This window comes from Paramisgurnus dabryanus, chromosome 23 (assembly GCF_030506205.2).
Source record: "Paramisgurnus dabryanus chromosome 23, PD_genome_1.1, whole genome shotgun sequence".
Lineage (NCBI taxonomy): Eukaryota > Metazoa > Chordata > Actinopteri > Cypriniformes > Cobitidae > Paramisgurnus > Paramisgurnus dabryanus.
In genome coordinates, this window is record NC_133359.1 from 9,911,746 (window position 1) to 9,925,234 (window position 13,489).

The 13,489-nt window shown below is 37.5% G+C and overlaps 1 protein-coding gene across 2 annotated transcripts in view; it reads right to left on the reverse strand.

Moving 5' to 3' along the window:
- Positions 1-13,489, reverse strand: part of arid3b (AT-rich interactive domain 3B) — a 33,848-nt gene that overhangs the window by 13,138 nt on the left and 7,221 nt on the right. For both annotated transcript variants that reach the window (XM_065292003.1, XM_065292004.1), the window contains exons 3-4: positions 4,810-4,884; positions 2,003-2,075 (exon numbers count right to left, since the gene is read on the reverse strand). In XM_065292003.1, the coding sequence (XP_065148075.1) occupies positions 2,003-2,075; positions 4,810-4,884 (148 nt within the window). The remainder of the gene's footprint in view (positions 1-2,002; positions 2,076-4,809; positions 4,885-13,489) is intronic.

Genomic DNA, 13,489 nt, shown 5'->3' on the forward strand with positions numbered 1-13,489 from the left:
ATATATATATATATATATATATATATATATATATATAATATTTATACATTTTTATATTTTATATATATAAATAATAGATTTTAGAACTATTCCAACATATTTTATATATTTACGGTAAGAAATTTACAAAATATCTTTATGGAACATGATCTTTACTTAATACCCTAATGATTTTTGCCATTAAAAAAAACTATAATTTAAGCTGACTCAATCAATGACTGACATTTCTTACCTAAATTGACATCTCTAGAATTACTTTTTTACATAGTTTTTACATTATCAGAAACAAATGCTGTCATTAAATTAAACGAATGGTCATAAAATTATCACTTTCGGTGAAAACCCTTATTTTGAAAGAAAAAAAGGGACACTTCTGCAAAGCAGAGGTTGCACAAAATACGCTACACAAATACATCATCCTTGCACTACAACGGGTAGTCTAAAGTTCCTGATAATCCACAGCCAAAACCCCCTTAGACCAGACAACACAATCAACAAAGTAACAAAAGCCTGATAACACACCTTATTATGTGTTATAGCAGAAATACATTTTGTAATCTCTACAAAACGTTAGCTATAAACATCCAGTTAAATGTCATGGTTAAAGCAGATCTCTGCATTTCAAAATGCACAAATGATTGACAAGATAAGATGAAACCACCCACAGGCAACTTTAAAATCAAAAGTGTGTCCCAATGTAACACTTTCACATTGAACACCTTTAAATAACACGAGCCACGTACTATTATAAACTGCACATACAGAAGTCATTTCACACACAACCATCAGTCAAAAAAAAAACATCATTAATCATGGTCAGAGACCTCCATGATGGACATTTGGCAAGATCAACCTTTTTTCATCCCCCGACTCATTATGAAGTCTCAGCTGACAACCCCACTTACACGCGCTAGTAGGTGGTATGGGGGGTTTGATGGCAAACCAATACAAACAGATCTCCATCTGGTTGAGTTTAAACCTGTGCTATGAGGTTAATAGCCCCGTCAGGCTGTGGCGCTGAAGGCTTAGTCCTAGTCGGATGACGGCGTCAGGCACATCTTTCTGTCACAGTATGCTAATCTGAGACCGAGGACATATGATTCCACTTAGCTAAGGGGGCTGTATCCATGCTAGGTTTAGGTGTCCGCTGAAATCGCTCATCACCAAACAGTGAAACTGGATTTAAATGTTTAATTTGTACAGACACTTGTTAAAGACGCAGTTGCTGGAATTTAGGAGGGTAACATTAAAGAACGAGGGTCAAAGGTGAAAAATAAGAATCATGAAAATAATGATTTGCTGAGTCGAAACAGTCTACTTCCATACTATATAGTAGGCGAAAAGCAGTAGGCGAGGCGAGTAATATGTAATATATTATTAATAAGTCATTTAAAATTCATAGTATTAGAAAAAATCAGATGACAAGTACCTGGATACCCTACTACTTTCAGTAATATCCCGAAGTGTTCGTTCGGTGGACACTATACTATCTTGGGAGAGGAGTTATCCAAAGAAGAAGAAGAAGGAGAGGCATTGTTTTATAAAAAAATTTTCGGAAAGCTGTAACACAGCTTTATTTAAATGCAAATCCATATATTAAACCGCTGTCCTTTGTGGTTAAAATGTGCTCATTTAACGTTATTCCCAAATACTAACTTGTTGTTATGACGATGTATGTTACGTGATGTATCAACACAATGGATGTACTACGTCCGAATTTATTCATACTATCCATATACATACTATATAGTCCCTACTGTTTTAACAGTCGACAAATAGGTACTTCATCTAATTCAGTGCCTACAGTCACAGTATGCGATATTGGACATAGAGATTGTTTCCGAATAACTTTTAATCTCTTCCCTCAACCTGTTATAAGTTAGAGATCGTCCAACCCCACCCTCGCACCATTGGTTGAGCTAATGTTATTGTAAGGGCCACTCAAATACATGGATTTCAATTCAGTTCATCTTTATGAAACTTTAACATTTGTCAGTCTTACCTCGTTTTTGCATGTAAGCAAAGAGGTCATCAAGGAACTCCTTCCGTTTTGGGTCATTGTCCAGTTCGTAAAGCTGAAGGAAAAATACAGATAATGTTAATCCTTAAACAAACTATTTAAAGGAATAGTCTACCCTTTTGCCATATTAAACTATGTTATTACCTCAACCTAGACGAATTAATACATACCTATCTTTTTTCAATGCGTTCACTGTACAGCGCGTTGTGAATGTGTTAGCATTTAGCCTAGCCCCATTCATTCCTATGGTACCAAAACAAAGTTTTATTTTGTGGCCCCATACTTACTGGTATAACTCCTCATGTAACAGTCTTTAAATAAGGAAAAAAAAAGGAAGTGTTTGGTGGCTTCCCTGTTTGGTACCATAGGAATGAATGGGTCTAGGCTAAATGCTAACACATTCACAACGCACTGTACAGTGCACGCATTGAAAAAAGATAGATATGTATTAATTCGTCTAAGTTGAGGTAATAACATAGTTTAAGTGGTAGAGGTGTTAGTGAGACCAGCAGGGGGTGCTCACCCTGTGGTCTGTGTGGGTCCTAATGCCCCAGTATAGTGACGGGGACACTATACTGTCAAAAAAAGCACCGTCCTTCGGATGAGACGTTAAACCGAGGTCCTGACTCTCTGTGGTCATTAAAAATCCCAGGATGTCCTTCGAAAAAGAGTAGGGGTGTGCCCCGGCATCCTGGCCAAACTTGCCCATTGGCCTACTAATCATCCCTCATACTAATTGGCTATATCACTCGGTCTCCTCTCCACTAATAAGCTGGTGTGTGGTGGGCGTTCTGGCGCAATATGGCTGCCGTCGCATCATCCAGGTGGATGCTGCACATTGGTGGTGGTTGAGGAGATTCCCCCATTCATATGTAAAGCGCTTTGAGCACTGGAAAAGCGCTATATAAATGTAACTAATTATTAATTAATATGGCAAAAGGGTAGACTATTCCTTTAAGAGATGTTTGTCATTCAGTTTTGGTAATTTCCTATGAACATAGCCTTAACATAAGATAAGCTTATTGTATAAGATATAGAACTAAAGTTGAGACTTCTTATTAAGTTAATTCCTAATTTAGAAACTTCTTAAACTGACAAATTGTCAATTCAAGGTTTTAGTCAATCATTTCCTAAGATTTATCTATAAACTAAGACAAAAGAATGTAAAAAAAACTCCGATGCAAAAGCCGCTAAATGCCATCGCGTCAAAAATGTTTTTAACACGTTTCATTTGTCATCAAACACTTTTGCTTCAAATCCACTTAATGTTGACTTTAGGCCATTCAAAAATAACACTTTATTGGCGAAATCTGTTAAACACCACACCAATTTTTCAGTCCTCCAAGTGCACAGAAGAAAACTACGGCTCACGCATGTCACTGTCACAGTGCAAGATTCTTTTTACCGGTTAAAGGAAGTTTAACAAATTTGTCAGCCTTTTACCTTTATTCAGAGAGGACAGTGAAGAGTGACTGGAGATAAAAGTGGAATTTTGTATGTACTTAGAGGGTTTTGCAGCAATAGACAGTAAAATTTGTTAAATGGGTCAGTGACAAAAACAGTTTGGCAAGATGAGAAATCCAAAAATCGCATCAGGTTCAGTGTTTCCCACAGGATTTTGAGGAGACTGTGGTGGTGATGACGTCACCCGCTAATTAGCATATATGTGATGTCATCATGTCGTGTTTGCGTTTGATCTAGTGTTGGCACCTGAAATATGTTTCACTTCTACTCTTTGATCTGTATCTGTATTTGATCTGTATTATATATCAAATTATATTTTAAGCCAAATTAAGCTGTTTTTAAAAAGTGAAATAAAAATGTAAATGGAATCATGAAAATTCTATTTGTGGGGGCCAGTGTTGATTCTGTGGTGGGCCACCACAAATAAATCCATGTATGGGAAACACTGAGGTTTATTTCAACGCACATAGTGTATTTATGTTCATTTTGTGCAATAAAAAATTAAATTTGCACCATTTTTATGGAAGTTAAAACTGAATGGCCCTGAAACTATCAATTTGCAGCAAAGAATGAGAAATATTAAGTATTTTATCCACCTTGATGGCATATAAGCATAATCATAAAAATAATTTTTAAATTTAATTTTATTAGTTATTTCTAAATGTGAATTTTAATGCGTTTTTGTAAAATTTGTCCTGACATATGCTGAAAACAGCTCTGTTTCTAAATAATCTCTGACAAACGTTGTAAAAATTTATGTAAGAAAATTATTTCATTACACTAAACTAGATAATTATATTTTATTCCACATTTTTTATGAATATATTTATATTTTCATTAAAAAAAAATACTAGTTACACCAATTGACACAGACCGGTTACACCACATTGACAAAATAATTAACTTCACGTCATTGACCAATGACATGACTAAAGTGAAATTTGTGAAAATAAGGCATTTCAATTTCTGACTAATAAACTTTTTACTGCTATTTAAGTGACACAAAACATAAATTTACATAAAAAACATGTCGGACGCACTTAAGATACTTCATATATTTTCTGAAATCCTAATATCTTATGTCCGTTTATCTTGTTTTTCTAATGTTTTTTAATCACAATATTTAATATTTTAATCTTATATTTAACATCACAAAAATCATTTTACAGTAAACGCAACTACTAACAAACCTAGAGGACCACAACTGTAACAGCAAGTAAATGAGAACATACATGTCTACACACTTAGGCATACAGAATTGTGTTAGTGTGTCACTGACCAAACGTATATCAACTAAACAGCCATGGCTCAGATCCAATGTTTACCTTGGCAAAGTCTCTGGAGGCTTCCCCTCGGCTTCTCCCCCCATCGCCGTCCTCGTTCCAACTCGAATTCCCATTCTATGAGCAAAAGAGACAATTAGCTAAAAAAAAAGTGATGGGGGAGGGATGGTGTTGGGACGCACTGTTTGAAAGAACAGACTAGAAAGTGAGTTATTGGGTGTCGGGAGTCAAGACTGGCAAACAGGCTCCTGTCTCTACGTCGGGGAAGCCTTCTTTAGCGCTAACCTTTGAACTCCAAGGGGCTTCCTTGTACAAACGTGAAGGGGTATGAAGTCAATAAGCTGTTGGCAGGGTATAAAGAACAGGACAGAATACGAGACAGGAGCTATGTAGATAGCAGTGCTATTAATGATGATACATTTTACCATTTACAATTTAGCTAGCTATGCTAATAATAATCACACTGGCATAAAGTAAAAAGCCCACAAACTAGTGCATGGGGATTTAAAATTTCATTACCCTTACGAAAATTAACCATGGTTTTACTACAGTTAAAACCAAAACCATGGTTACTGTAGTAAAACCATGGTTACCACAAAATAACCATGGTAATCATAGATAGTGTCGTAAAACCATGGTTTTGCTAATAGTAATCAATACGGCTCTCCTGATTTTGCCAAGTGGTTGATGTCCTCAGGGCAACAACATTATGTTGACCCTGGGACAACATTTCAATCAACCAATCAGATTTCAGAAATAAGTTTACACTCTAAGTTTAAGCTACAACCAGGATTAGCTGTTTCTAGACCATTGTCTTTTTTACTTATCATGTCCCTCTGGTTTGGGGTGGGTTTAGGTTTTATTTAGAAAAATGTTGTCCTTGGGTCAACACAATATGTTGCCCTGAGGACATCTCTCACTTGGCAAAATCAGTTTGAGCTAATCAATACACCAAAAAACGTGGTTAATTTTCGTAAGGGTATTTTACCTCATAATACTGTATCAACATTGATTTTCATGCCAATAATAAATCATTTTAGTTACATTTATAATGAAAAAGATAAATGACCATTTAATATCAGTGAGAAGGTGAAATGTACTATTAGGTTACGTTAGCATTAGCAACACCGGCCTGAGCTTACAGGGTTTATAATTTCTTATATTTATTAACATTTAAAGGGACACTCCACTTTTTTTGAAAATAGCCCCCTTTTCCAGCATAGAGTTAAACATATAATTTTTACAGTTTTGAAATCCATTCAGCTGATCTCCGGGTCTGGTGGTACCACTTTTAGCATAGCTTAGCATAATCCATTGAATCTCATTAGACCATTAGCATCGCACTCAAAAATAATAACCAAAGATTTTTTTCCTATTTAAAACTTGACTGTTCTGTAGTTACATCGTGTACTAAGACCGATGGAAAATTGTGATTTTCTAGGCCGATATGGCTAGGAACTATATTCTCATTCTGGCGTAATGCTTTGCTGCCGTAACATGGCTGCAGCAAGTGTAAAGAGATTACGCAGTGCCTTAATATAGTCCCCTGCAATTGAAAGTAACACAATTTTTTTTATCACAACATTTAATTTTCCGTCGGTCTTAGTACATGATGTAACTACAGAAGAGTCAAGTTTTAAATAGGAAAAATATCTTTAAAAAATATTTTTTTAGGAACGATGCTAATGGTCTAATCAGATTCTATGAATTGTGCTAAGCTATGCTAAAAGTGGTACCTCCAGACCGGATATCAGCTGAATGGATTCAAAAACGGTAAAAATCAAATTAAATCTAGGGGAGCTGGGAAATGAGCATATTTTCCAAAAAAGTGGAGTGTCCCTTTAAGCATTTAGCAGATGCTTTTATCCGAAGTGACTTACAAATGTTTTTATCGATATGTGTTTGAACCCATAACCTTTTGCACTGCTAATGGAATGCTCTACCACTGAGTAGGCTACATACATTTTTGTAAGATTCACTTCATACGAATATGATTGTTAGAAAAATCAGTAATGAAGCTCCATGCCTAACTCAATGTCACATGAGTCGGTGGCAACACCCACTATTAAATACAGACTCAGCCAGGAATACACCTATGCAAAGCAATGAACAAAAATGCAGATAAATCATCAAAAATTAGTTGTAGGGCGCAAATTTTATCGTTTTAAAGACGCTGATCTCAACTAGATAAATTTGACTAACAAATATGGCTAGACGTGCTAACTGTATCCTTACAAAAACATCCACGCTAAGCAATAACCGAGAAAAGCAGAAGCTAGCGAGTAATAAATGTACAGTAGGCAAACATCATTATTAACGTCAATCCAATCATTTCAGCTCATCCGCTCGGGGCCAATCAGTTTTAGCCCGGTGTCACCCAGAAGGCCGTGACCACAAAACAGTTATAAAATCTAATAGTCCCCCTGTGCACATGCACCGCGCTTGATTACAGGTTATCCACGGCGGCTCCAGTATTCATTTACACAGAGTCTGAAAGGAAAAGGCAGAGTGGCAATAAAGCAGTTTTACACCGTCCTACTCTTTAATATGCTAAGTGAATCACAGCTGGGGGAGAGAGCAGTTTACAGACTTGCCCTCTTCACGTTTACTGCAAATACACACCAGCTGGGCCCCGAAAAGTGAACCCGGCAGGGGATCAACTGCGGTGGGCACGCATGCTGTGTGGCATTGTGACGTGCGCCAATGAGCATCTACCGTATAACCTTGAGGCTCCTCGGTATCTGAACATTTACATTTATGCATTTGGCAGACGCTTTTATCCAAAGGGACTTACAGTGCAATTCAAGCTATACACTTTATCAGGAAGTGTGGGTGATCCCTGGGGATCGAACCTGTGACCTTTTGCACTGCTAATGCAATGCTCTACCAGTTAAAACATACATGCTAAACCAAAACACAGCAACTTTTTTCGAGCAGAACAAGGGCGTACGATACAAATGCAAAGCATTATCCTCTGTTGAAGACATTTGTGCAAGCTGTTATCAAGCTTATAGGTCAGGGTTTGGCCTCGCTAATCATATTATAGGAGAACTGATTGGCTAGTGGCCAAATTAGCTGAGAAAAGGAAACAGATCACCATCTGGGTCACCCAGAGGAAATGAAAGGCCCTTCCCCCATATTAATTCAACAGAAACCAGTACGCTAGCAAATAATTACATGGCTAGAATGGTCAAACACATGGTGTTGACCGGTGTGTTTACAGCTACCAAAGATCACCAATAACTACTTGGGTTGAAGGCACAAATCCAAACTTATCTCCATCTAGGACTTTTAGCCTTAAAGGGATAGTTCACCCAAAAAATATAAATCCGGTCATCATTTACTCATCCTCGTATTTTTACAAAGAAGATATTTAGAGCACTGTTTGTAACCAGACCTGTTTGTTTTTGACACCACTGACCTCCATAGTAGTATTTTTCCTACTATGGTGCTTCTGTTTCCTGCTTTATTACAATATCTTTATGTTCAACAGAACAAAGAAATGTATACAGGTTTGTAACAACATGAGGAAATAATTTTGAGTGAACTCTCGCTTTAATGTAAAGTAACCACCGTTTTATTATAATAAAAGTGGTTCAACCATTTTTCTTGGCGTATTGATTACTATTCCTAAAACAATTGTTTTACTACAAAAACCATTGTACCATGGTATAAACATAGTAACTATGGTGTTTGGTTTAATTTGTAGTAAAACCAGCTTGACCTTACATATTGCGCAATCACGTCGAAAGGTCACACATGATGATTACAATAAAAGTGTATCAACCATTTTTCTTGGCGTATTGATTACTAATCCTAAAACCATTGTTTTACTACAAAATGGTATAAATTAGGGCTGTAACGATGCATCGTGCAAATGCATGTTTTGTCAATGAATGAATCTGAATGAATTACGGTGAAATCCGAGCACATCCAAAAGCCAGAGGGCGCTCTCGTGCAGAAACTCCAATTGTGCGACAGAAGAAGTAGCATTACAAACGCTATTCCAGGAAATGTCCAGAAGACTATTTATATCGCCGTTCTTCAGATTGTTTCAGGTATTTTCATGATTATAAAGAATATTTTGAATGATTTTGTTTAACGAGTGTTGCTTTTTTAAATGCACGTTATAAACGACTCCGACTAATAAAAATTTTAGATTGATAAGGACTTCTTACTGACGCCATAGTACACGCACAGGCTGCGCATGAAACACAAAATCGCAGAATTGCGATTCAGACTCGATCTTAGATGGGACACGCGATTTATTGTTACAGCCCTGGTTTAAATATAATAACTATGCGGTTTGGTTTAATTTGTAGTAAAACCAGCGTGACCTCATGACAGATGCGTAACTACTGCTCCGGTGTATACATGTGTGGAGAAAGAGGATTCCGACTTTGTTGTATGTGGAATGATACTAATAAATGTCTTTGTGTCAGTTTATTGTTTAAAATGATCCACAAGTGTGCGCTTCACATATTATTACGCAATTACGCAACGACGTGATTACGCAATACTTTAAGTCGCGCTGGCGCAACACACGACTACTGCAAAACGAGAAGTTGTGGTTTAAAAGTGCATGTTTTAATTTTTCTAACTGAAAATGACAACAGTTTCGCTACATATGCATCATTTAGAGCCCTTTGAAGCTACAATTCTAAACTGCATTGAAACTGTAAACTGTTGAGGTCCAATAAAGTCTATTAAATTGAGAAAAACCCTAGATTGTCTTCCTCCAAAAACTTAATTTCTTCTCGACTGAACAAAGAAAGACATCAACATCTTGGATAACATGGGGTGGAGTAAATGATTGGAATTTTTAATGAATATTCCTTTAAGGATGTTAATCTAGTAAAGCATCATTTATATGGGCGGAACTCAAAACAAAGCAAGAAACCACACAGCATGAATTAGCAAGATAAATGATATGAATTACGCCAGAGACATTGAAGGTGATAATTTAATGTGAATACAATCTACTATTGAGAAATCTGAGACATTGCGTCAACAGGCACTAATGCTATAACAGGTTAGGTTTATTCCAACGCCTATCAACACCTCAATGGGATTCTTTAAGTGAGATAAAACAGTAACCTTCTATCAAGCAGATATCCCCGGGTGTCAATGTAAATATACCAGTGTCCTGATAAGAATGGGTGGTAATTGCATTTTGATAAGTTGGAGACCATGACAGTTTTGTCTTTTTAGGTGCTCGACACGTGGCACGTTCACCTCTTACTTGATTATCTGAAGCTTTTCTTTACAATAACCAATTTAGCGGAGAAAAGGCAAGGCAGAAGAGACAAATGAAACCTTGTCTTAACCGAATAAGACAATCGGTGCATTCTCCATACGACCATCTGATTTCCAACAATTGCAGCTGCCCCATTGAAGAGCACCATGGGGGAGGGCCAGAAATCTTTAATCCAAATCATATAATTGGGTCTTTACCACTGAGAGTCACGGCATCGTTTATATCACTTATTCAGCTCCTTGCTGTGCCAGGAGCAATAGAGGCTGTGAAGTGGGGGTTACTTTTATCCCTGGGAATTTGTAATGGATCCATTAAGAGCAACACGGGGCTGAATGTTACGCTACACTAAGTGATATTTTAAGGCGTGCGGCTAGCCGCTCGCCATCCAAACCCTGAATTTCCTTCAAATTTCCAACTAATTTTTTACAAAAATTGGGTTTTGAAAGCAAAATGTAAAGTTTACAACAAAGAAAGCGGGGGAGAGGGGGCAAAGTACCCTTATTAGGTCTTATTGGCGATGTTGCCCTTTGAACAATACAAATGACACATAGTTGAGAGCAGCCGAAACGGAGACAAAAGGTTCAAGCCGGGGCCTGTAACTGCTTGTCCAGGGTCCTTGAACATCCTGCAGAGCCCCGAGGCAGCGTTCACCTCCATTATCTCTGTCCTGACTGGGTGCTACATGAGAAAACAGATTGTCTTTCAAACAAATGGACACAGGTGTGAACATCCAGTCCACACAGGTTCATCACGGGACCCACCACAACGCATCTCAGATGCTTATCTGGACATAAACATCTCTTCTACTAAGACCTATCTGTATGTATATGTAAATAATTGTATACAAATACATACAGAAAAGTACATTTTGGGATGTGTACTTCCTCTTACTACTGTTACTAACCTTGCATATTTTTTTACTTGCACCTTTCACCTATAAATAAAACAGGTTTTTGTGTACTTCAACTCAGAAACGTTTAATAGCAACACTAAGAATCGAAAGGCATGTTCAGATTCCAAAAACCGCACCGGTAACTTTTTCTGACAGAAACCAAATTTCTATGTCAATACTGTGTCTCATTTTTCGAAAACCACTTTACAACGTTAAGGAATGCGTTACTTAAACACATCATTTCTCTTAGGTGTGTTTGAAATTCCACATTGTGGTGACACTGATAAATAGATACTATGTGATAAAGCTAAGCCCCTTTCGGTGGAGTAAAGAAAAAAAAAACGGCGAATATCTTCAGCGAGTCGGGACAGGTTTCGGGGCCGAGGGGGTTTGGGGATAAACATTCTATACTGGTTAAGAGGGAAAGGAAATGGACGGACAAACAAGACCCCCCCAAATCCCCATATACCTTTCTGGTTGATTACCATTACCCCTCCATTACTTACTTCTGTTACATTTGCTGAAAAGGCCACAAATCATAGATTGACTGAAACTAAGACACGCCCTCTATTCTCCCTTTATAGACAGGCCCCTCATGGGAATTCTCACCATTTGAAGAAAAGAAACTCTAATTCCGCTTGGAATGTTTCCTCTGGGTGGGGCTGGATGAGCTAGACGTAGACGCCAGCCCCTCACCAACTTCACATTCTTGCCTCTGGCCTTTAAAGATTTTTACTATCAAATGCCTCCTATTGAAGGGTTAGAGTTACCACCCAAGCAAATAGTTCACACTACACTACTGAAAACAGGAGGGGCAACGCGGCAGCAAAACACAGCTATAAAACATCCGCATGTGACAGTCGACTGTGCTGTTCAAATACCCCACGTTTTATAGCGATACCAAGTTGTTGATATGATATTCTTTCGGAGCAAAGCACAAAGGCCGTGCTAATTGAATAGCCGCTGATCTATCTCACAGATGGCTGCACTTTGAGCTGACGCCAGCTATCACATCATCATAGCACCCAGGAGGGCTGTCTAACTGTAATACCCAATGAAACGTCTCCATCAAGACGGACCACCAAGCCTAGACTAAGCTTCGGCCTTTTAAGGGTATAAACTACCGGTCAGGCTTTAGTAACTGTAAACGTATAGGAAATAAGGCACGGCGTAATGATAACGTATACCAGATGCCTTGCTAAGACCAGACGCTGAAGTGCGAGGGTGTTGGGTCATTGATAATTTATATGGAAAATCATTCCAGCAGCACACTCTAATATAATAAGTATTGATCGCTATCGGGGTTGCGACGTCGTCAAGGTGACACTGATAGTTTAATAAAAGAACGGAGTTTGACAAACAAGCACTCGAAACCAAAGGACATATTTGGGTGATTCTCGCAAAATTAGACTTATGAGGTGTCATGAAACATTTTGATAAAAAAAGTAAATGCTATCAAAATAAGAAGCATACAGTTACAAACATCTCTTCATGTACTATTTGGCACATGATTACAAATGACAAGATACAAACAAATTTTTTTTTCACATTTAAGGGGAAAATTTTCATTACCGCAACGTGTCCATGACTAGATTTGGGTTCTTTGACATGGAAATATTTATAATTAAAAAATCTAAAAAATAAAAAGCTTCAGTGCATGCTATACTATAAACATTTAGAGTATAGAAACATGTGGTATTTGGTGATCATTTGGTAAATGTAGAGATAAGGAATATAAATGTGTCCAAGAGCAATTTTCTCATCCTCCGCAACAATTAAAAAAAAAAAGGAGTGACACTCAAGATGGCTACCAGGTAAGCAGTTCCTATTTTTTCTCTCCAGATAAAAGTTGAAATTTTGTTTGTCATAGTACCTAAACAACTTTTTAGTTCTCATTACCGAAACATGAGTTTGTAAATGCATATATTTAATGTAAAGTCATGTTGCGGTAATGATAATTTTTGATAATGATAATCAAAAAAAAATTAAATAATTCTATAGGACATATTTTTTAAATCCTCTAATATGTTTATAGCAAGTTCAGACCTTAATCTTATATGTGCAAAAAAAAGGCTTCAAGTGCTTTTTGAAAAAATGATGCTGGACACCTTCTAAGTCAACCATTTCTGAAACCTGTTGTACTATAAAGAAAAGGATGCAATTTTGCCGGGGGGCGGGTAGGCACTCGTGCTGATTAGCGAACATAACAATGTCCGAAAGCCGTTGTCTTTTTGTGTACACGTACACAACGTTCTTGCTATGGCAACCGTAAGGAGACACAATACAGGCCACTTTTTAATCAGTGCATGCCATACTGGAGTTGGGTAGCGAAACGCAATTACACTCTGCTTATTGAAGGTGGGACCTGGAATAATATCCGAGGGAATATCTGGCCCCTAAAATAATAAACCAGTGCTTGGTTAGTTTTGCTAATTGCGGTCATAAATTTTTATTCTGACAAACGCAGAATCGAATAAAGAAGAGGGGGTGGTGCTCTTATTGACCCGATGGCTTTGATTTGGATAGATCATAGTCGCTGAATTGAAGGAGGCCACCCATAACTCAAGGCACAT